This window comes from Salminus brasiliensis, chromosome 14 (assembly GCF_030463535.1).
Source record: "Salminus brasiliensis chromosome 14, fSalBra1.hap2, whole genome shotgun sequence".
In the NCBI taxonomy this organism is placed as follows: Eukaryota; Metazoa; Chordata; class Actinopteri; order Characiformes; family Bryconidae; genus Salminus; species Salminus brasiliensis.
Window position 1 is genome coordinate 34,135,725 of NC_132891.1, and position 23,246 is coordinate 34,158,970.

At 41.6% G+C, this 23,246-nt stretch overlaps 2 protein-coding genes across 4 annotated transcripts in view; one reads left to right on the plus strand and one right to left on the minus strand.

Annotated features, from left to right (window-relative positions):
- scube3 (signal peptide, CUB domain, EGF-like 3) overlaps positions 1 to 9,533 on the plus strand; it is a 116,138-nt gene extending 106,605 nt beyond the window's left edge. For both annotated transcript variants that reach the window (XM_072656547.1, XM_072656546.1), the window contains 4 exons: positions 96 to 293; positions 1,744 to 1,896; positions 2,493 to 2,572; positions 3,879 to 9,533. In XM_072656547.1, the coding sequence (XP_072512648.1) occupies positions 96 to 293; positions 1,744 to 1,896; positions 2,493 to 2,572; positions 3,879 to 4,031 (584 nt within the window). In that variant the 3' untranslated portion in view covers positions 4,032 to 9,533. The remainder of the gene's footprint in view (positions 1 to 95; positions 294 to 1,743; positions 1,897 to 2,492; positions 2,573 to 3,878) is intronic.
- A 347-nt stretch (positions 9,534 to 9,880) lies between these two features.
- LOC140534926 (C4b-binding protein alpha chain) lies at positions 9,881 to 19,064 on the minus strand. Of its 2 annotated transcripts, none has more exons than XM_072656549.1 (12): positions 18,825 to 19,064; positions 17,538 to 17,741; positions 16,435 to 16,531; positions 15,310 to 15,383; positions 14,122 to 14,385; positions 13,792 to 13,965; positions 13,530 to 13,715; positions 13,108 to 13,204; positions 12,686 to 12,759; positions 11,780 to 11,959; positions 10,802 to 10,985; positions 9,881 to 10,192 (listed from the first exon to the last, which is right to left on the minus strand). In XM_072656549.1, exons 1-12 carry the CDS (start codon positions 18,886 to 18,888, stop codon positions 10,162 to 10,164), a joined length of 1,629 nt encoding a protein of 542 aa, XP_072512650.1. In that variant the 5' UTR covers positions 18,889 to 19,064; the 3' UTR covers positions 9,881 to 10,161. The 2 variants fall into 2 exon arrangements, with proteins under 2 accessions (XP_072512650.1, XP_072512649.1); XM_072656548.1 differs by having other exon boundaries at positions 13,530 to 13,718.
- Between the last annotated feature and the right edge of the window lie 4,182 nt (positions 19,065 to 23,246).

Genomic DNA, 23,246 nt, shown 5'->3' on the forward strand with positions numbered 1-23,246 from the left:
CTTCCAGTCTCGACTTCTAGACAAACGGTCAGACTATCCAGTAACTGTATCTTCTGTGTGTGTGTATTTGTGTGTGTGTGTGTGTGTGTGTGTAGACCGGGAATGCGGAGGTGAAATCGGAGATTTCATCGGGTACATCGAGTCACCGAACTATCCGGGAGACTACCCTGCTAACGTGGATTGCATATGGACCATCAACCCCCCGAGCAAGCGCAAAATCCTCATTGTGGTGCCGGAAATCTTCCTCCGGTCCGACGACGACTGCGGAGACGTCCTGGTGATGAGGAAGAACTGTAAGTGACTCGAGATGGAAATCATATCTATATAACATATATAACATAATTCTATTATTTTTTCATAATATTTTTTTTTTATTTAGTTGTCATCATCAAGCTAAATCAGGACATTGGCAATACCTTTGCAACCATGTGGGGTACTAGAGTAACCACATTGAGCCTCTGTAGCAACCTCCTGGAATACCACAGCAACCATCTTAAATACCACAGCAACCACCTTAAATACTACAGCAACCACTTTAAATACCAAAGCAACCACCTTAAATACCGCGGCAACCACCTTAAATACCAAAGCAACCACTTGAAATACCACAGCAACCACCTTAAATACCACAGCAACCTCCTGGAATACCACAGCAACCACTTTAAATACCACAGCAACCACCTTAAATACCACAGCAACCACCTTAAATACCACAGCAATCACTTTAAATACCACCTTGACCACTTTAAATACCATATCAACCACTTTAAATACCATATCAACCACTTTAAATACCACAGCAACCACTTTAAATACCGCAGCAACCACCTTAAATACCACATCAACCATGTTAAATACCACATCAACCATGTTAAATACCACATCAACCACTTTAAATACCACAGCAACCACCTTAAATACCACAGCAACCACCTTAAATACCACATTTAATAGTCAATTATTCCTTACCCAACCCTGGCCCTGAGTAATTGTAGTGTTTCCCCTGCATCCAACACACCTGACCCAGCTAATCAGCTCATCACCAAGCCCTTCCTGAGCTGAAGGGGGCGTGTTAGAGCAGGAAACCTCTAACCTGGGCAGGCAGGAGGTCATCCAGGACCAGTGTTAGGGCCCACTGCTCGAACGGACATGAAGACCCTGTAGTGGGCTTGAGGAGGCGCTGTTCCTTGAACATGAAAGTTCTAAAATACAGTGGGAAACTAATTAGACTTAACTCGCAATTATTAATTACTGTTATTTTTAGTAATTACATACATATAATTACAGTGCAGAATGCCCAAAAATCTCCCTTTGAGACCTCATAAATAAGCATCATGAATACGGCCAGTCTAAAAGCTCTGCCCATCATTGTGCGCGTAGTGCTTGGTCCCCGATAATTGCCACTCGCCCATTTCAAGTGCTGTGTCTGAGGGTTGGACGGATCATGGCGTGAGCTGCAGTGGTCAGTTGGCTCAGAGGTAGATTGTGAGCTGCATAAAAGACGATCCTGGTGAAAAGATCTTAAATATTTTCAGTCCATGAAATATATTATTAAAGTTACAGATTATTTGAACATTTTATGTAGTGAAATCGTCTCATTTAATCAAGGAATTCTTTAAGTGTCACGAATTAATGCAAAGAAAGTTTGAAGCCAGCAGAATATTGTAGAATATCGACATATTGTGTGTGTGTGTGTGTGTGTGTGAATCTCCATCATGTGCTCTTGTATTTTACTCTCCTCAGGGTCGGTAACTTCCATAACCACGTATGAGACGTGTCAGACGTACGAGCGGCCCATCGCCTTCACCGCTCGCTCCCGCCGCCTCTGGATCAATTTCAAATCCAACGATGCGAACAGCGCTCGGGGCTTTCAGATCCCTTACGTCACGTACGACGGTACGCCTGTTCGCTCGCCGTCAGAACCGCACTTCATTCATTTATTTATTTATTTGTAATGGCTTTAATTTCCTAATTCAGTTTAATAGCTAATATAGATTAAATACTAACAGTAAAGTAATCAATGTAATTTTACTGGATCAGAGTAAGACAGTAAAAAATTCATGTCCTATGGACATGAATTTTTTACTGTCTTACTCTGATCCAGTAAAATTACATTAATTACTTTATACAGATATTGGTCTGATAGTTTTTTTTTAACAATATTGAAAGTTTTAAATGTGCAACTTAAATCTGACACTGTTATTATGGCACTATTTGGCCATCTGATTCACTCTACGAGGCTCTAATATGAAATTTGACGTGATATATGGCAACCTTCTTTTCCTGGGATCAACCTACATCCTAATTTTACTGTCCCTGAATCAAAAATTTTAAGCTAAAAGCTAAAGACTATAGAATGCAAAAACAATAGATGCATTTACAAAAAAATCTATAATAATAATATTAATAAAATATCTAAATTAATTATTTAGTCCAAATCGGAGGTTTCTCAGGACAGCTTCCCCTAAAGGTCCTTTGCGTTCTGTTTTCAGAGGACTATGAGCAGTTGGTTGAAGACATCGTTCGAGACGGGAGACTCTACGCCTCTGAAAATCATCAAGAAATCCTGAAGGTTAGATTTGCTGTCTTTAACGGGAGAGTAAACCCCAACTCCTGCTCCAACGCTTGTTCGGTTTGTTCTTAAGCTGCCGCCTCGTTTTTTCCCTCCAAATGTTTCGTTTTATTTGCTGACCCAGCTCGCAAATTTCAACATGTCGACACAGAACAGATGGAGAGTTTTTTTTATTTAGTTGTCATCATCAAGCTAAATCAGGACATTGGCAATACCTTTGCAACCATGTGGGGTACTAGAGCAACCTCATTGAGCCTCTGTAGTAACCTCCTGAAATACCACAGCAACCTCCTGAAATACCACAGCAACCACCTCAAATACCACAGCAACCACTTTAAATACCACATCAGCCACCTTAAATATCACAGCAACCACCTAAAATACCACATCAACCACTTTAAATACCATATCAACCATCTTAAATACCACAGAAACCACCTTAAATACAGCAACCACCTTAAATACCATAGCAACCACCTTAAATACCACAGCAACCACTTTAAATACCACCTTGACCACTTTAAATACCATATCAAGCACTTTAAATACCACATCAACCACCTTAAATACCACAGCAACCATCTAAAATACCACAGCAACCATCTTAAATGCCACAGCAACCACCTTAAATAACAAATCAGCCACTTTAAATATCACAACCACTTTAAATACCACTGCAACCATCTTAAAAACCACAGCAACCACATCAAATATCACAGCAACCACTTTAAATACCACAGCAACCACTTTAAATACCACAGCAACCACCTTAAATACCACAGCAATCATCTTAAATACCACATCAACCACCTTAAATACCACATCAACCACCTGTGAATTTTAAAATATCTAAAAGGGTCTGAGGGGGTGTGTTGACCCACTATAATGAGTTGAGGACCACTGGACTGGAGCTGGGATGCACTGTAATGAAGCCATTCCAAGAGTTTAGGCTGAATACACACTCTCACGCAGCTACAGGGGCTTCTGTACACACCGGTGGGGCTACCTTTCGGCCCGCCGGCGCTCCTTAGACTGTTTAAGGGGTCAAATTGACCGCCTGCAGTAAAATTTGACCGGTTTTAATGTTGATGGATTGTTGAGAAAAGGCATGGAGAAGATGGAGATGGTGACGGGGGTACGTGAGCGACACAGAGGAGCTTCGACAGGCTTCCCTAGGGAACTGATAGACCTCCTTCTATGGCACCTCCTGTATTTATTTTTTTTAGGAGCGTGGTACAAAAGTGAGTAAGGCTTGACCGTAACCTCCTCCACTGTCCTCTCTCTCTCTCTCTCTGTTTCCTATCAGGATAAAAAATTAATCAAAACTCTCTTCGACGTTCTGGCCCACCCAAGCAACTACTACAAGTACACGGCCCGGGATTCGAACGAGATGCTCCCGCGCTCCTTCATCCGCCTCATCAGCAGCAAAGTCTCAGCCTTCCTCCGGCCATACAAGTAGCCAGAGAAACGTCCGCCTGCCTCCTCCCCCCCTCTGACCGACACCATGACCAGGCTTCCATTTTCTTCAGTCGACCTAGCATGCGTTCCATAACACATAACTCCACATACATGGTTAACAAACTCCGGCCGCACCAGCTTTCAGAACTACAGCACACTGCGCAGATCCCTTCAGCCTCCGCCCAGCCTCCGCCCAGCCTCCGCCCAGCCAGTCGTCTCCTCGGAGAAAAGGGTACAAGAACCGAGCAGAACCTTTCGAGCTGAACCGCAGAGCCTACTTGTAGGGCTTCAGAGAGTTCGGTTCGGTCACCACTCTGTGTCTGTGTTTGTTGGTTATTTGAGTGTTTGTTTGTTTGTTTGTTTGTTTGTCTGTTTGTTTGCAGTCGTTCTCGGCCAATCGCGCGTCCCGCGGAAAACAAGGCGTGAGAGGGCTAGCAGATTCCATACCATGGACTTGTGTGTGGAACCACAGATGAGTCCAGTTTTGGCAAAAGAGGGAGTTTCGAGAGTTGAGGAGCATCGACAAAAGCGGGAGGAGCTTTAGAATTGGCTTAATTTGAATATGTAAATCATTTCCACACAATTAACATCGAAATACTTTGGGTATGAAATGACAGCGAGCTCCAAGACGTACAGTTAGGGTCGGTTTTTTTTTGTTTGTTTTTTTGCCAGTTTTTTTTCCGTAGGAATGAAAGGCAGCCACCTGGAATACCACAGCAACCACCTGGAATACCACAGCAGCCACCCGAGAATTGCTTAAGCTGTCGCCTCGTTTTCTTCCTCCCCGTTTTTTATTGTATTTGCTGACCCAGCCCGCGAATTTCAACATATCGACACAACAGATGGTGTGTGGGTTTTTTTTAAATTGTCATCATCAAGCTAAATCAGGACATTGGCAATACCCTTGTAACCATGTGGGGTACCAGAGCAACCATGTTGAGCCTCTGTAGCAACCCCCTGGAATACCACAGCAACCACCTTAAATACCACAGCAACCACCTTAAATACCACAGCAACCACCTGTGCATTTCAAAATATCAACACTGAACAAGTAGTGTTTCTTTTCTACCATTTGTTCAATTTCAAAAGTTTTCACACCCCTCTTATAAAGTCTTGATGATGCCGGAACAGTAGCGACACCCTTGCAACCATGTGGGAAGCCAAAGCAACCACCCGGCAAGTGCTGAAGCTGCTTTTTGCTAAATGTTTGTTCACAAACTCGCCCCGCTGTTACAGAGCCTTTTTTGCTCATTTGGTTTGCAGAACTTTGTGGGCAAAGGTTTCTGCACCTCTGTAATGTCATTATGTCAGCAGGATAGCATGTGGGATACCACAACATCCACCTGGAAAGCCACAGCAACCGCCGCCTTGCTATTTTCCTTAAGGAACGCCTTAGTCCTTTTTCAGTTGAATAGCTAGAATCTGCTAGTTTTCCCATTAAGAGTGCATTGGAGCTCATCGGGCTGTTATCCAAAATAATGACAAGAATAATGACTCAGTACTTTAGAATCGGTTCCTTAAAGGTACGTACCGGGTTAATACCTAGAACCTAAGGCCTAAGGGACTGTAAAAGGAAATGCTCCCATATGTATTTGACGGATGTGGAAATGAGGTACATGTTTGAATGAGGTAACGCTTCCGTTCATCATTTCTAGTTAGTGGAACCCCCCCCCCCCCCCCCCTCGTTTATCCGTCCAGTACCCGCTGACGTTCTCTCGCCGGTTCCGACCTTTCGGTTTTACTTCATATCAAACATTTCAGCTCTTAGAGCGCCTGTACTCGTACTGCCGTGCTGTTAAAACAGTGAAAGTGTAAGTGCCGCCTGTTCAGATCATATTAATGCCATTTGCATATTCATTTATTACCTTATATTCCTGATAATTTAACGAGGCGTTAGAAGACGTAGTGCATTTAGTTTTGAGGTTGTGAAGGAAAGGGTTGAGAAACGATTCCCGGCTGATGTGGAGAGACGGGGTTTAGTGGAGGAACGAGACGGAGATGTGTTTCTTTATTGCAGGACATGCGATTGCTGCTTCTTCAGAAAAACGTCACTTTAAACCTGCTACGCTACGTTCAAGCCTTTCAACTTTCCTCCGCTTTCATTTGAAGGGAAAATCCACCCAAAAATCTTTTTTTTAATGGACTGTCCATTAATTTGCTGAAGTGTTTTGAACTGCTCTTCTCTACTTTCCAGAAGACAGAAAGCTTATTTTTAAATGGGCGGGGCATGACCAACAGAGTATGGATCCTATTGGTTGTTTTAGCTTGAGAAAAAAACTGTAGCAGTTTAAAACGTCACAGCGTTAACTAGGTTTCCATCCGTGTAATTTCAAATAGAAAACACAGCAAACACAGAATAAAAACATAAAAATCTGTAATTGTCATCATCAAGCTAAATCAGGACATAGGCAATATCTTTGCAACCACATTGAGCCTCTGTAGCATCCTCCTGGAATACCACAGCAACCATCTTAAATACCACAGCAACCACCTTAAATACCACAGCAATTATCTTAAATACCACAGCAACCTCCTGGAATACCACAGCAACCATCTTAAATACCACAGCAACCACCTTAAATACCACAGCAATTATCTTAAATACCACAGCAATTATCTTAAATACCACAGCAACCTCTTGGAATACCACAGCAACCATCTTAAATACCACAGCAACCACCTTAAATACCACAGCAATTATCTTAAATACCACAGCAATTATCTTAAATACCACAGCAACCTCTTGGAATACCACAGCAACCATCTTAAATACCACAGCAACCACCTTAAATACCACAGCAACCTCCTGGAATACTACAGAAACCACCTTAAATATCACATCAACCACCTTAAATACCACAACAACCATCTTAAATACCACAGCAACCACCTTAAATATCATAGCAATTATCTTAAATACCACAGCAACCTCCTGGAATACCACAGCAACCACCTTAAATACCACAGCAACCATCTTAAATACCACATTTGCATATCTTAGCCAATCAAGCAGTTGACTGATTTTGAGTTTTCACTTTTTCGGGACGTTTTGATATTTTGCCCCAGTCTCTCTTCCGAAGAGCGCCGCCCTGGTGTTCGTGCAAGCCTGTGCACCGCCTTCCCAAAACGTGCAATGAATTTTAGCGCAGAGCACGTCAGAAAGATGTTGGACACCGCGGTGGACGTCAAAACCCAACGTTGTACAGACGTTAAATTCTGGTTGGAAATCGATCAGTGGTTTAAAACAGACGTTGGCCTTTTACCTAAAACAGAAACATGACGTTCTTTTCCAACTTTTTAAATTTAAGTTTAATCAAATTTCTGATTTTTTCTAGTGCAGATCTGATAAAAACCCGTATTCACAATAATTTGAGCTAATTCAATTGGAAAGCTGGATGAAAACCTAAGCGAAAAGGTGGAGAAAAAAGATTTTAGGGTGAATTTTCCTGATCATTCTTCTGTTATACGAATGCTGTCCTGCAAAATCCTTGTATCTGCAATTTTGCAGTCTCAACATTGTATCAGAATTTCATTAAAACCGACCAATAGAAATGCTTCACAATTGACTTAGAATAAAATATTTTTACATTGACTTTCATAGAAAGCTAAGAAGGTGTTTAGCTGCATTTTTGGAGATACAAGGTTTTTGCGTTTTTTTGCGGCAGCAACAATATAAATGATTTACTTAAATACACACCAAACAGTCCGCGTACCGTAAACCGCTGCGTTATCATGCATGTTTTTTTTTTTCATTGCCTATAATGTCCCGTATGCTGAAGGACCACCGCAGGGTTTAGGGTCAGCTGGTGGTCTGCGGTTACAGATGGCTTCACGTACACGTTAGAAACGCATTGTGTGCCTTACGAATGTGTTTGTTGTTGTGTTTGTTGTTCTCTTCTGATATTAAGTGATACTGTTGAAAGGAGACGTTTGAGAGGGTTGATAAGAACGGGTGACGTCATCTCTCCTTTACTGTTTATTTTTGTTTGGTTTTTATTTGTATATTGTAAATATTAAATAAACGTAGACTAATTTTGAGTTGGAGAGCTAAAGGCCAGTCCCGAATAATGTTCTATTGACCCTTGGAATGAGGGAGAATTTGTGATAATACCAGCTCAGTTCAGCCACAAAAAAAACAGGAGATTTGAAGTTCTGTCAGTTTTCACTTTTCGGGATGTTTTGATATTTTGCCCCAGCCTCTCTTTCTGAAGAGCGCCGCCCTGGTGTTCGTGTGAGCCTGTGCACCGCCTTCCCAAACGTGCAATGAATTTAGCGCTGAGCATCACTACCCAGCGGCACTGAACGCCACTTTGACGTCAGAAAGATGTTGGACTTGCTGTTGGAGTGTCGTTAAAAATTTAAATCGGAAATTGACGTCAAAACCGGAGTTGTACAGATGTTAGACAGATGTTAAGTTTTGGTTGCATATCGAAGTCACATATCCATCAAAACCCAACATTGGGTCGACATCAAGCCCAAACGTTAGACAGACGTTAAATTTTGTTTGGAAATCGAAGTCGCATATCTATCAAACCCAACACTGGGTTAAAACAAGCTCCAACATTAGACAGACGTTACACAATGACTTAAAACCAGCATATCAGTGTATTACGTTAGAATTTCACATTTGTATGAATGTTAACATTATGAAGTTTAGCAGATGTTTTTTTTTGGCCACCATAAAAGAACAACAGAATTTTGAGATTTTACATTCAAACGACGTTGCCATGTTTGACTTTGGTTACAAACCAACATTAGAGGAATATCTGCTTCCGTCACGGTTCTACATCAAACTGACGTTGGCGTCAGACGGCTGTTAGAATTTTGGTCCCCCAACGTCACAACCTACATCCAACCAGATTACAACGTCTGCTGATGTTGGAGGCCAGCTGGGTGCTTTAGGCCAAAAATGAAAAGAACTAAATAAATAAAGGTAAACACACTTCGTAATGCCTCAGCTTTTATTGGAAAAAGGACCGTAAGGAAAGAGCCCCTCTTCACAGCACATGTGGGCGTTGGAGTTGTCCGATTTACCCTCCGTTTGTCCCGAATCTAAAGGTTAAACTTCGGGTTGATCTGATATATAAAGGTAGATTTACTCGACTCTAGAACGAGCTGTACAGAACTTCAACACTGTCTTACTTACAAACCTTTCAACACTCTTTTGGACTCATTTCACTGCTGCACGGGATTCTCTCTTAGAGGAAAGGGATTTGAGTTCATTTCCACATAAAGAGTGGCTTGTGAAATAGCCGAAAGTGATCAAGTCTGTGGCAAAGAATCCATTGTTTTCTTCTGCTGTTTTTATTTTTCCAGCTGTAGAACTTCAATAACGACACAATGCAACTTTCCCCCCCCCCATTTTCTTTGAGAAACGACTTTGCCACAAGGTTTCATGGAGTGGGTAACGGTATTTGCACTTGAAAAAAATGTTTATGCTCATGTAAAAATGTCTAGATTTTGTATTTGTCTTTTTAAATGAAAGGAATTGGTGTTCTTACAAGCTTCTGCCTGTCTTGTCTTTCTTTTATTGCTCTTTTTGTTCAGCCCTGAGCCCTCAGATGCAGTCCAGACCAGGCACTGATAGAAAAGAACATTTAGTGAACATGCAGGCCAATGTACATTTACATCTACATTTAAGCTGCCACTGTTGGGCCCTTGAGCAAGGCCCTTTACCCTCTCTGCTCCCCGGGCGCTGGAGTTGGCTGCCCACCGCTCTGGGTGTGTGTGTGTACTCACTGCCCCTAACACATGTGTGTGTGTGAGTGTGTGTTCACTACCAGATGGGTTAAATGCGGAGGACACATTTCGCTGTACAGTGTACACTGTATAGTGACAAATACGTGCACCTTTACAGTAAAAAAATGGCTTTAATTGTTGATTAAACAAAAAAATATTAAATGCAGTAGAAACTGACTGGCTGATGTGTTACACATGTAGTTTAATATTATTTTTATTATTTATATATATATTATTATTATAACTTAGCTTATATATAGTTAAGTTCAGAACCTTAAAAAATAAAGATTTAATTAAAGATTTAATATGAAAATAGAAAACAGAAGACACATAAATCATGTGGACGGACAGATAGACAGACAGACAGACAATACCAGCTGTCTGATCAGCATTTATTTAGCTGATCTCCTCTGTGCTGCAGCCCTGAAACAAACAAAAACAAGACAAACCATTAAAAACTGTTTTAAAATCTTTTCAGATATTTTTATCAATAATATATTCACTGCCGTAATTAGTCCACATCCTCGCTGCCACGCAATACTCTCGTACAGTCATAACGAATTCAGACGTGACAATGCTTTGTCTTTTTGAGTGTATTTCAACATCTGGACATTTGATCTTTCATGTGATCATCACTGAGAGATACACTCACACAACTGAAACCTTCATTTGTATAAAGTAATGAACAGAATTACATGAGACAAAGTGTTTCACAGGGTGTCCTAACTTTTTCACATGACTATCTCAGCTTTCAGTGGAAGTCAGTGTAAAAAGATTTAATTGTAAGTCATTTTGGAGCGTTTCTGTTGGTCCGTTCATCAGGAATTTCTGATACAATGTAAAGAACAGCTGCCAGATTCAAGTTTTTTGCATGACAGCGACCATATACAAGAACTTCAAAACCATTAAGATCCACCACCAATTCATACACGAGCAAGGAACCTAAAATTGACATCAAGCTCTCCTCCAGGTTTCTGCTGAACTGCAGAAGAACCCTTTCAACTGAAATCCAGCGCAGTGAGAGACGCTTACATTGGGACACATTTTGGAAGCTCTGGTATCCAGCTTCCATTTTTCCCACAGGTGGCCGAGTCAGAATCTCTTATTTTCCACCCAGGGTTGCAGGTGAACGTCACGCTGTGTCCAGGCTTGTATGAAGACCTAAACCCAAAAACCCTTGATCCATATCTCACAGTTGGGAAAGGGCAGCTGATATCTAAAAAACAAGAGTGAAGAGATTCTGAAGACAGGCTTTAAAATATGATGATAAACGATAAAAGGCTATTTTTGAATTGATTAATTACATATCTTAATTATCTATATTTAATTATCAATATTTCATTATCACTTTGGAAATTCAAATTTATTATACTTTCATTCTGAATTAATGAATTAGTTTGTTAATGACATTCTGAATATTGGTGTTCTCATTACTTCATTCTGAATATTAATTGTTATTAATTGTTAATAAGAATTTATTCTGCATATTTGTTATGCTACCATCAGTCTGGATATTGATTTTAGTTTTTTTTTGTATCATTTTAGACATTTTATTAAGAATTAATTCTGGATTTAATACTTATCATACATTCATTATGGATACATTTATCATGGAGTAATTTTAGATATTCCTTTTATAGTGAAATAATTTTGAAAATGAATGAAAATGACCTCGATTTTATTTAAATATATATATATATATATATATATATATATATATATATATATATATATATATATATATAATTCATTTTCATTCTAAATATTTTTATAATTATAATTTATAAATAATATATATTTTTTATTAATTAATTTGAATAGTAAAGGTTTTTAGAACCTGATTCTGGACATTAATATTATTATAAAATGGTTCTTGATGTCATCAAAACCTGCATATTATCCAGACTCAGCATAACAGAATCACAGCCAGTCCCATTATTAGAGCATTTGTACCTCTGATTCTCACTGAAGCTGAATCTACAGCTGGCCTGTCAGAGTAGTGCTGCTCACCTCTGCACTGAGGAGGGGGGGCGCTCCAGGTGCCGCGCTCTGTGCAGTAAATGTCCCGAGCTCCGATCAGCGTGCCTGAGAGACATCGGTACGACACCACATGTTGATATTGTATGGATTCCTCTGTGGGTTCGGACATCTCTGCACCGGGAACTTCCTGGGGTTTGGGGCACTGAATAACTATAACACACACACACACACACACACACACGTGAACAACAGTTGAAACACTCACAGCTTCATACAGGTGTGAGCCTGCATCCATCCATATGTCCACATTGGCCACATGGTGGCGCTGAACAGCTCCCTATTCTAGAATTCTACAAGTAAAACTGTCTGTAGTGGGACAAGTGAAGTAAGTGTGAATTTACAGACAATCATGCAATAAATACAACATCAATCTTTGTTTAAAAAAAAAGTCTGCCGTCTTCTCTCCTTTTTTATTGTTTGGAACAAGAGATGCTAAGCTAACATGCTAAAAAACGCTGGACATACACTCACCAATCTCATCTCACTAAACACTAGGCAACTGTGATGTTCTAGACCATGACTGGGTCAGAACATCTCTCAAACATCAGGCAGGTCTTGTGGGGAGTTCCCCAAGTTTGCAGTGGTCAAAACCTACCTAACAAAAGTACTCCAAGGAAGGACAACCAGTGGACTAGCGTCAGTCAACTCATGCGCACCAGAAGCTCACTGATGAGCATTAAATGCTCATGGAGGCCCCGCCCACCTCACAACCTACAGGACTTAAAGGATCTGCTGCTACCGTTAGTCTTGGTGCCGGATACCACAGCAGGCCCCCTTCAGAGGTCTTGTGGAGTCCATGGGTGGCACGAGGAGGGACCTGCTCAATATCTCGACTCGGTACAACGGCTTTATGTCAGAGCCGTGGTCTGAACTCACCTTCGCACACAGGCATTCTGCCATCCCAGCCTTCACCCCGACAGTGTCTCACACCAGTCCCAAACAACTGGTACCTACAGATCAACAGAGGGGGAAATGATATTTATTAGGACTGGGTATTGGCAGGAACCTGGCGATTCCAGATTCCAGGTCTCATAATACAGGGGTTACGGTTCTATATAGTGCTAAATAATTTTTACAAATTAATTAATTAACTAATTTAAGCAGTCTATGTCCCTCCGGTGGGCCGAAAGTGTTACTACAAACTTCTATTATCAAAGAATTGCCCCGCCAGTTTGTACAGAGGTAGTTCTTACTGAGGATTAAGACACCTTACATATCTACCCTCTCCTACCTGTGTAGAACAGGTGGATAAACAGCCCTGTGTCATGCAACTTAACAGAGTCCATCACGAGTCTTACCCTTCGTTACACTCAGCTGTAGCGCTATCCCCAAAAGACACGCCTGTGTACCGAAAACGCCCGTTCTGAATCTCTCCAGCAGACCCACAAATTTTCTCTTAAAGAAGAGAAGGAGAACAACGAGCATCAGAGCAGTAATACATGCACTCAGTCCTGTCCTGTATAGTCACAGAAGATGGAATAACCACCCTTGGCTCGGATGCCACTAGCGAGACGTCATGGCATGGACTGTACGGGTCATTGATGCCTGTAGCGAGTGGTACAGAGCAAACCACGCCCCACTGTGGAGAAGCTAGCCTCTATACTGAACACCTTCCATCACCCCAGTACAGTCTCGCTAGTGGCATCCGAGCCAAGGGTGGGTATTCGCACTGTGAGGTAGGTGGTCATAATAATATTCACTGTGCTTTTCATCAACTTACTCTCGCATCTCATCTCCAATGGCGTCCAGCTGCCGTTCACGCAGCGAATGCTGGGGCTTCCTCCAGCCCAGCGGTACCCATAAGTGCACCTGTAGCGCACGTCGGCCCCAGACTCATGCTGTTGCAGGCTGAGGTATTGGTCTCTGGGCAGCGCGTTAGGGTAGTGCGGCAGTTGGTCACACTGTCCTGCTGGACATTTCAATGGACATGTCAAACGGTACAAACGCTACATAATGTTGCTTTAATTAAGAATGAGTTCTACCTGTCCCACAGCTGGGCACAGCTGGTGACCAGGAGCTGTTAGCAGCGCAGATAATGCGGCCCGCCCCTTTGAGCTGGAAACCATCCTCGCAGGTGATCTTTACAGTCGTGTTAAACCTCACACGACGGCCGAGTACTCTAGCGTGGGGTATCTTCAACTCGGGACATTTAATCACTGCAGAGGACAGAACACACAACACCACTATTTCATTTGCTCAGGTCCTTTTGGAGATCCGTTCATCCTCCAGTCACTTCACTGTTCACTGAGCAGGGTGTATATATTTATTGTGTGCATTTCTGTTACTTAGTCATCCCCGCCATCACGACTTACCAACACATTTTGGAAGCCCAGGTGTCCAGCCGCCCGCCGGTTGGCACTTGATGCTGCCGTTGCCCATCAGCTGGAATCCCACGTTACAGGAGAGGGACAGAGACTCTCCGGGTTTGTACACAGCCTTGGTTTCATTAAACACGGCATTTTTCATCTTAGGGGGCTTACATGCTGAAGCCGCTACTTCAGTGTTGCTGGGGTCAGGGGAGGGGGAGCGAGAGAGTGGAAGGGACGAGCCAGGGAGTGGAGGGGATGAGCCAGGTTCTAAACAGGGAGAAAAAGGTAAAAAGACAAAGACTGATGAATAAACAAAGGTTCTGGACATTCTTCTCATCACACTGATGAACCTTGAATTAACAGACGCCTGCTCCTCCAGCTAGTCCTCTGAAATCAAGGGTATGCTGCAGTAACAGCCTCTCCTCTTCTGGAAGACACTGCTGTTCACTGAGGTTCTCTGTGAAGCAGTGGCTCCTTCGCTCTAGAGAAAGCAGTTCCACTGCTCCACGGCTCAATGGTGCATCTCATTCTATGGGCAACGCTTGTTTATGGAGATTACACAAGCTATGTAAGCACCTAGGTGCACCTTAAGTGCAATATATGTCCAAATGTTTGTGGACACCCCTTCCAATGAATGCATTCAGCTACTTTAACTGTCTAGTTGTCTAGAGAAGTACTGCCAATAGTATAGAACCTAAAAGAGAACCTATTGGCACCATGCTCCCTAATGCCAGGTGTGGGCTAGAGGGGTATAAAGCCCACCAGCAGCATTGAGCTGTGGAGCAGTGGAAGAACTGGATGATGATGCTCCATCCAGTGCTTTTGGGATGAGGTGGGGTGATGATGGGGTGGGGTGTTGTGATGATCAACAGCAGTGCTCCTCCAAAAATCTAGTAGAAACCCTTCTCCTCTGGACAGCAGAGACAGTTTATCAACAGACTGCTAAGAGTAGGCCAGCAGAGGGCGCAACTGAACCGTACTGTGTTTTCACCACCTTTGCGCCACATTGCAGACCTACAAATCCACTTACGGCCAAAGTCTTAACTCTTAAGAAGTCCTGGGAAATCCCCTTTCCCCCACCACTGGAACTGCACCACACTGCCTTACTGTTTAGAGTGCATGTAGAGGTTGGGAAGCTAAAAAGGTAGTTGGACGTTTCTGCTAGGCTTGAGTGTGTTAAGCCCGTCTTACCCACACAACTAGGAATGGTTCCGCTCCATCCACTGTCGAGACACTCCCTCACACTCTCTCCTTGTAGGACGAAGCTGAAAATGACAGCAGAAGAGAATAGCTGAATTAGGACTGTAAATGTTGAGATGTCCTGATTAAGGTTTTTAACTCAGAAGTTCGTCTGTAGGATTCTAAGGATCGGAGCCTTAATATCTGATACACGATCCAATTCAAACGCCTGGATCAATCCCCCGATCCCAAGGCAGTGGAATTGATCGGGACATCCCAACTAAAAAAGGCTTGCAATGGTAAATCCCCACTCCCACAGTTTACTCCACCACTAGGGTCTTAATCTGTGTCCTGAATGTTAGGTAAAGCCCATAGAACAGAATTAGAATGGAAACGGCTGGAGCCGTTGAGCGATGCCACTGAGGAACCACTTTTTGCTCCATGAAGGACCTTTAAAAGGTTCTTCTACTGAATCGCTCAAGGATCCGTTTGTAGCACCTTTATATTTAGTACATAATCTCAAACACAAGCTCAAACAATACAGTCTGGGCCTCTTAGACAGGGATTAAGGCTAATCCTGGACTGTGCTTTCCTCTAAATGGAGAATCTTCCATTCAGAATACTGTGCAGTCCAGGACTAGGACTTAACCCCTCTGCAGTAAATGAACCCTCAGTCCAGTAAACCAGATTACATCCCTACACTGCTGGTAATAGGATCATGTTCATGATCAAAGCACACTACTAGAAATAATTATTTATCCCAAAATGCCGGGAAATCCGCTGGGTGGGGAGCTGGTCATTAACTTTGGAGCTCTCTCAAAAACAATCCCACCAGAAATAGGAACAGCTGCCAATCGGATTTCCGAGCAACCACTCCAGAGGGAAACACCGCCTCCTCGTCCAGGTAGAATCTCACTGTATGACCGTGATTAAGCCAGAAAGCTGAGGCCTGAAGGCTCTTGGTCTGATCCTCAGTGCCTTCTTCTCCCTCAACATTCACAGGTGAGGTGAGGTGAGGTGCCCTTGAGCACTGAAATGCACACAGCTCTGGGTCTATTCTGTCGTACTGCTATGCAAAGGCTGCACAGTGCGTTTCCACCTCTAGTCTAAAGTGGTTCGGCAAAGTCGCCTTCTTACCCTTTGTCGCACTTGGCGTAGGCTTTGTCTCCGAACGCGTTTCCGTCGTGATCAAATCGTCCGTTCGTTATCTCTCCGGCCGAGCCACAAACCTTTCCTGTGGGAGAGCGCAGGACAGAGAGGGTCTAAAAACACAGACTAGAGCAGGCAGATTTTAATAAGACTGAAATTATTCCACATTTAAACCAAACTGCTTCAAATACACACAAATACACACAGTTCAGAAGTTCATCATCCTAGTTTAGAGGGAAATAAAATACATGACTCTAATGTGAAGATTTTTTTTTTATGAAACCTGCAGCTAATCAGTGTTTATTAAGCAGTAAAAATATCTCGATATGCTTACAGGAAAACATTAAAAGAACAATTTATCGATACGATAAAATATTGTCATATTGCCCAGCCCTACTCTAAAATGTCTGGAAAAGCTGTATAACATGGAGAATGGAGTTATATGGAGTATATATATATATATATATATATATATATATATATATATATATATATATATATATAAATTAGTGAGAACCATTCTAAACATTACATAACTAATCATTATTATATTACTAATTACTAATACCAATCAATACATCACTATTGTCTTATTGTTGTTCTTAAAATACTTAAAATATTGAATGTATTTATTATCAAATAATAATAATAATAATAATAAAATGTTATTATTGAAGCAAAAAAAAATGGCAGAAGGAAAAAAATCCTTCTTAACTTAACTTAAGCATTTCTATTGGCTCATTTATTATGTAATTCTGATTCTGACCATGTAATGAACAACTGGCAGATTCCCATCATATCATGCCAAAAAAGTAAAAAAGACTAAACTGTAGACACAGGGTTTTTACATAACAGCGACATTATACTGTTCATTACACTGAACTGTAATACTGTATATCACATTATATGATATTAAAAGTGTTCAGTATTTGCGTTTGACCTGAACAAGCTGCTGAAATACTCTCATGTGACCAAACCTCTACATCAGTACTGTAATTCTTCCAGAAGAAAACTGAAAGGTGACCCAACACTAATTACTCGTGTTTAGCTGATTCCTGTAAATCCAGGGAGAGATCAGAACCCTCTCTTACTTGAACACATCATGCTGTGGAGAGGTTCCCACTGGCCGTTCCTGCAGTAGGTCACCCTGCTGCCCCCGGTCTGCCTGTATCCCACTGCACACCTGTAAGCCACTTTCTGTCCATCTGCAAACTCAGACTGCTGCTCGTAGTTGTTGTCCAGCCTCTTACCTGGATACGACAGCGGCCGGCCACACTTACCTGAGCCCTGAGACGCTGTCAGAGACAAGAACATTGAGAATGTGGTAGAATGAGAAACTTCGTTTTTTTTATTCCTGGGTACAAAGATATGGTTTCCAATCTACTCTATTACTATATATCACTGCTGTCCAATGAAAACCATGGATCTCCATTTTAGACATAGAAATGCTCTAAAATAGGCTCTTACATTCTCAGACTTACAAGGTTACTCGTATTACAGCGGTGGGTCAGTGCAGTGTTAGGAGTCTTGCCCAAGGACTCTTATTGGTGTAGCGCAGCACAGTCACCCAGCCTGGGAATCGAACCCCAGTCTCCCACATGGTGCGGTAGCTCAGTGGCAGGTAGTGGTGTTATCTGTTGCGCCACACCAACCACCAGCTCTTATTTTACACTGACTTCCAGTCAAAGTTTAGAGCATTTTGTAAATTCTCCTGTAAAGTCATCATTTTGGAGATTTGGAGATTACATTTTTTATTGGACAGCCACGATATATGTACACACACACACACACACTGTTTACACCCCCCCGCCCCCTCCAGCGCTGTAAACACAGACCTCTACTCATTTTAACGGGACGGGCGGATTAATACTGATGTATCGTTGCACAGTTTAAAAAACAATTAAACCTCACAATTAAAACACTGTGTTTAATCAGTAAACTGAATATCGACCTTCATTTAATACATAATGTGCCTTTAATACTAAAAAAAAATAAAATAAGGGGGAACAATAACTGTAGCGAATAGATACAGCTATGTAGGAACTACTTTTCCCTCCGCCACCCGCCTCTCCCTCCGCTTCACACCAGCACAGACAGCGGCAGATCACTCCATTTAGCTAGCTACACTTCATTAAACAGCACGTGATTTGATTATTACTTGATATAGAAAGGTAGATTAGTAATATATGGACTATTATTAGTAATACTGTTCTAAAATAAAATGGTAAAAAAAAAAAAAAGTGAGGTGGTGATCAGTCAAGAAGCCGAGATTCTGCAAGATTACAAAAATATAATAACTAGCAAAAATAGTAAAAATTGTAGCGTTAACTAAATTAAGCGAATAAAGCCCTGAAATAAAGAAAAACACTACTACTCACCTACTAACTGCGCTGACAGCAGCAGCAGCAGCAGCAGCGCTGAAGCCCACAGCGCCCTCGCCATTAGCCCGTCTCGACCCGCACAGAGCGCAGAGCACACCGCGCTAGTTTGGGCTTAGTTAGGCTGGAGTTGGACTGTTGGCGCAGTCTAATTTTAATGGTGGTTTAATTAATCTGCCCCTTCAATCCTCCATCACAACTCTCCGTCTTCTGCTCAAGCGCTCCAGCTATACTCTCAAGTACTTTTCGTTTCCCACCCGCATTCTGACTAATCCCGCCCAGGTTGGGCTGGAAAGAGCCCTCGCCTGAAAACGGGTGGGGAAAGAAAGCGTGATGACGCTGCTACCACGTCACTAAACGATACATCACTAAAACACTGACGCACGTTACCATTTATGACATCATCTCACAATAATTCAATATCAATATTCAAAATGTAATAAAAAATGCTGGCTAATATTGATAATAATAATTGATTATATAGCGATAACTCGATTAGCTAGTGCTAGCTAGCTAACTTGTCAGTGACCAATTAGCTAGCTACAATGCTAGCTAGAAGCTACTATGATTAGACATGCTAACCTTCATTTTTCGTTGTTTTTTGAGCATTTCAGGGTATAGATTTTAGCTCTGAGGCAAAACGATGTTGAATTGTAATAAAACTGCAATAAACACAATAAAACCTCAGTAAAACCTCGGTTCCCGGTTTAGTTGCTCTGCAGGTTCTTAGCTGTCAGTAGGCAGTAGGCCTCAAAAACCCCAAAATGTCTTAATTTATCTTAAGAAATAGACTAAATTTGTCTCCAGAACAAAGTAACGTAGATTAAATTGGCTCAATACAGAGATAAAGGTCTCTGACTGTAGAAATGGAGGATAAACATGTCCGGCCATTGGGTGCGAATGTTTGTGATGAATACAAAGTTTAGACAAACCCTTTAGACAAAATTAAAACTAGCGTTGTCACCTAAATCTAATATAATCGCCACAAATCAGACCCTTTTGTGTGGTTGCATGTTCTAACCAGTGACTACAGACTATATAGACCTACACTGGAGGCTACAACTGTAGCCTCAACTTGTTTCTCGATTCCAATCCTTTTGGAATAATGTTCTGTGGACTGAGGAGTTCCACAAATTCCACAAGAAAAACATCCTAACAGCAGTCAAACATGGTGGTGGTAGTGTGATGGTATTGCTTTGCTACTTTAGGGCCTGGGAGGCTAACCTGTGATTCGCTTCAGCTCAAGTGGAATTGGGTTATGCAGCATTACAATGATCCACGGCACAAGACCAAGTTCATGTCTGAATGGCTCAAAAGAATCCAAATAACGGTTTGGCAGAGTCAAAGTCCTGGCTTGAACCACATTGAGATGCTGGGTAAGACCTTAATCAGACCTTAATCAGCAAGTTCATGGTTGAAAGCTCTCCAATGTGAGCAGTTTTTCCAAGAAGAGTGGGCGAGGATTCCTCCACAGTGATGTTAAAGACTTATCTCCAGTTATTGGAAGAGTTTGATTGCAGCTTTTGCTGCTCAAGGTGGTCTGGTTATTACATTTGGTGGGCAATTACTGCTTCAGATTGGTCATTTTGTGTGGTTACATGTTCTTACCAGTGACTACATCATGTAGACCTAGACGGGTTCAACCACAGGTCCTCCACAACTGTAGCCTTCTCAATTCTTGTTCCTTTTTTGAGACTTTTGAGAAGAACTGGAGCTCTGCTTTGCTACTTGTATTAGTTGATTTATTTTATAGTTTTTCCACAAGGGTTGCACAGCATACTCTTCCGAAGGTGTTGTAGGTATCCCATTTAACCCATTAACACTCCAAGGCCTGTTACAAACGGAGGTGTATTACTACAGGGACTTCTGTACAAACTGGTGGGGCTATCCTCTGGTAATAGAACTTTGTAATAACACTTTCGGCAGTGTTATTACAAGGATTTTTTTTTTCAACAAGAGGGCAACAATTTTCACATCTCAACATACAGCTCTTTGGTTTAAGCCAGCACTACCGCAGATGGTTTGAAGGCCAATCCATGAAAATGCCTTCCCACCATTAAAAAGACAGTGCCTTACGTTATGAACATTGACCACACTAGTAAAAACCTCATTTTATGGCACTGTGATACATTATACACTCATTTGTACCTAAATTGCTTCACCATTAACCACTGAGTAGAAGCAAGGAAGAACGTATAGCCCACAGAGTGGTTCTGTAGGCTGACATTCTGGCTGAATATCAAGTGTCCTCTTTTAGTCGTTGCTAGGATTTCAGTAATGCTTTGTGGTATGTTTGGCAACTGGGACAAAAAGACAATAAAGTCCTTCCTGTCTGCCAGTATAGGCTGTTATGGGCACGACTGGTGATGCCAGAGCTTCTTCTGATCTATATTGAGAAAATCTATTCAATGATTTCTTCTACTTTTACATATTTTTCACACAAAAGACAAAGACAAAGACAACCAGAGTAAAAACAAAAAAAGTAATAGCTCTTTTAATAAAAATGTAGTTAATCAACCAATGAAACAAATGTAATCGATCATTGGGATCAGTCTTTCTGGATATGCCCAGGCTTGATTACAATTTGACCTTTCCAGTGAAAAACAAGAGATGACAAAGATCATGACTGAAATATATCAGCGTGGGAAGCGTTACAAATCCATTTCTCCAGCCTACCAGAACTCCCAAAAAAGCACAGCAATGACACATCAGTGATAAACATCTGAGGAACATCTCACTGACCTCAGATAAGATCAGAATGCATGATCAATTCCATGATTACAAAGAGACTAGCCCAAAATAATATGCACAATGCTTTGCGATGGAAAAAAAACCCCACTAACCAACAGGAACATAAAGACTTGCCTCACATTTACCAAAACATAAAATAAAACAACCCCTCTAGACCCTCAATCTTTTTGCAATAATGTTCGGTGGACTGAAGAGTTTAAAGTGGAACTTTTCTGATAGGGGTTCAGTAACATTTGACATAAATTTAACACCTCATTCCACAAGAAGAATATCCTAACAGCAGTCCAACATGGTGGTGGTAATGTGATGGTATTGCTTTGCTACTTTGGGGCCTAGAAAGCTAGCCATAAATCTCAAAACCATGCATATCTGGTCATCAGCCTGTGATATGAAGCTCAAGTGGAATTGGGTTATGCAGCATGACAATGATCCACGGCACAAACCCAAGTTCACATCTAAAGGGCTCAAAAGAATCCAAGCGTCAAAGTCCTGGCTTGAACCACATTGAGATGCTGGCTAAGACCTGAATCAGACCTTAATCAACATGGTTCATGGTTGAAAACTCTTCAATGTAGCTGAAACAGAGCAATTCTTCCAAGAAGAGTGGGCGGAAATTCCTCCATAGTGATGTTAAAGACTGATCTCCAGTTATTGGAGTTTGCAGTTTGGTTGCAGCTGTTGCTACTCAAGGTGGTCTGGTTATTGCAAAACTTGTTTTCTTATAGGAGATAGTTTGTTTATACATGTTCTGTTTGTCTTACAGTATGTTACAATTTGTACGACGTTTTTTACTTTACCTGTGGTTTCAGTGACTGGCCTTGTATGGTATAATTTACTGGAACAGTGGCCTCAAATTAGGTTAATGAGGCAAGTTTCCACTAGTGAATCTAACTGCAATTAAATTAAACATGAAATTAAACACAATAGAAACTGAAGACTCAGACACAGAAGACTTCTGCAACATCCACATCCCCGACGTGGAAAAGCAATAAGCTAATTATAACACAAAGTACAAACCTCACTAGACTGTACCATAATATTACTAATTGACATTGTATGGCATGGAAGACCTCAGTACAGATCAGTATAGGAATTAACAGCCAGTCAAGACAGATGACAGCTTCCTCCAGGCCTGACAGCAGTCGACCGTATTATGTACAATAGGGTTATCATCATCTGTGGAACATGATATTTCAAATGCGATTGTTGCTCTAAACATTACGCAGACCAGAGTGTTATGAAGCTCAGAAGCCTCTCCAGATCAGTCAGGGCAGCATGATAAGCATGAAAACCTTGCTCTATCATTAAGCCCAAAATCATAGTGTTTTTTAACCACAGCATGTTTTGACTTGTTGCACCAAGATGTTCTCCTCCACTGTAACTGAAAGGAGCTCACAGTAATCTGTCTTCGTACATTCAGAAACATTGTGTGTAAGAAAGTGTGTGATAACTGAGAGAGACGTGGCCTGTGGGAAAAGGATTCCACTTAGGAATATGGGAAGCTGAGTTGGACTGTCCAAATATAGGCCTAAAATAAATAGATCTGTAAGTGTGTGACTGAGCAGTAAAACATAGTTATACTGGCTTGTCAGCATCCCACAGGTACCCACACTTCCTGCTTAGGCTGCATGTTTCTATAGTATTCACATTTAACCCCTTCAACACCACATT

Coding starts and splice junctions, on each gene's coding strand:
- LOC140534926 (XM_072656548.1), bottom strand. CDS start 18,888: ATGGCGAGGGCGCTGTGGGCTTCAGCGCTGCTGCTGCTGCTGCTGCTG. Junction 13,966..14,121: donor TGGGCTTCCAAAATGTGTTG/GTAAGTCGTGAT, acceptor TGTCCTCTGCAG/TGATTAAATGTCCCGAGTTG. Junction 10,193..10,801: donor CTTCCAAAATGTGTCCCAAT/GTAAGCGTCTCT, acceptor TGTTTGTTTCAG/GGCTGCAGCACAGAGGAGAT.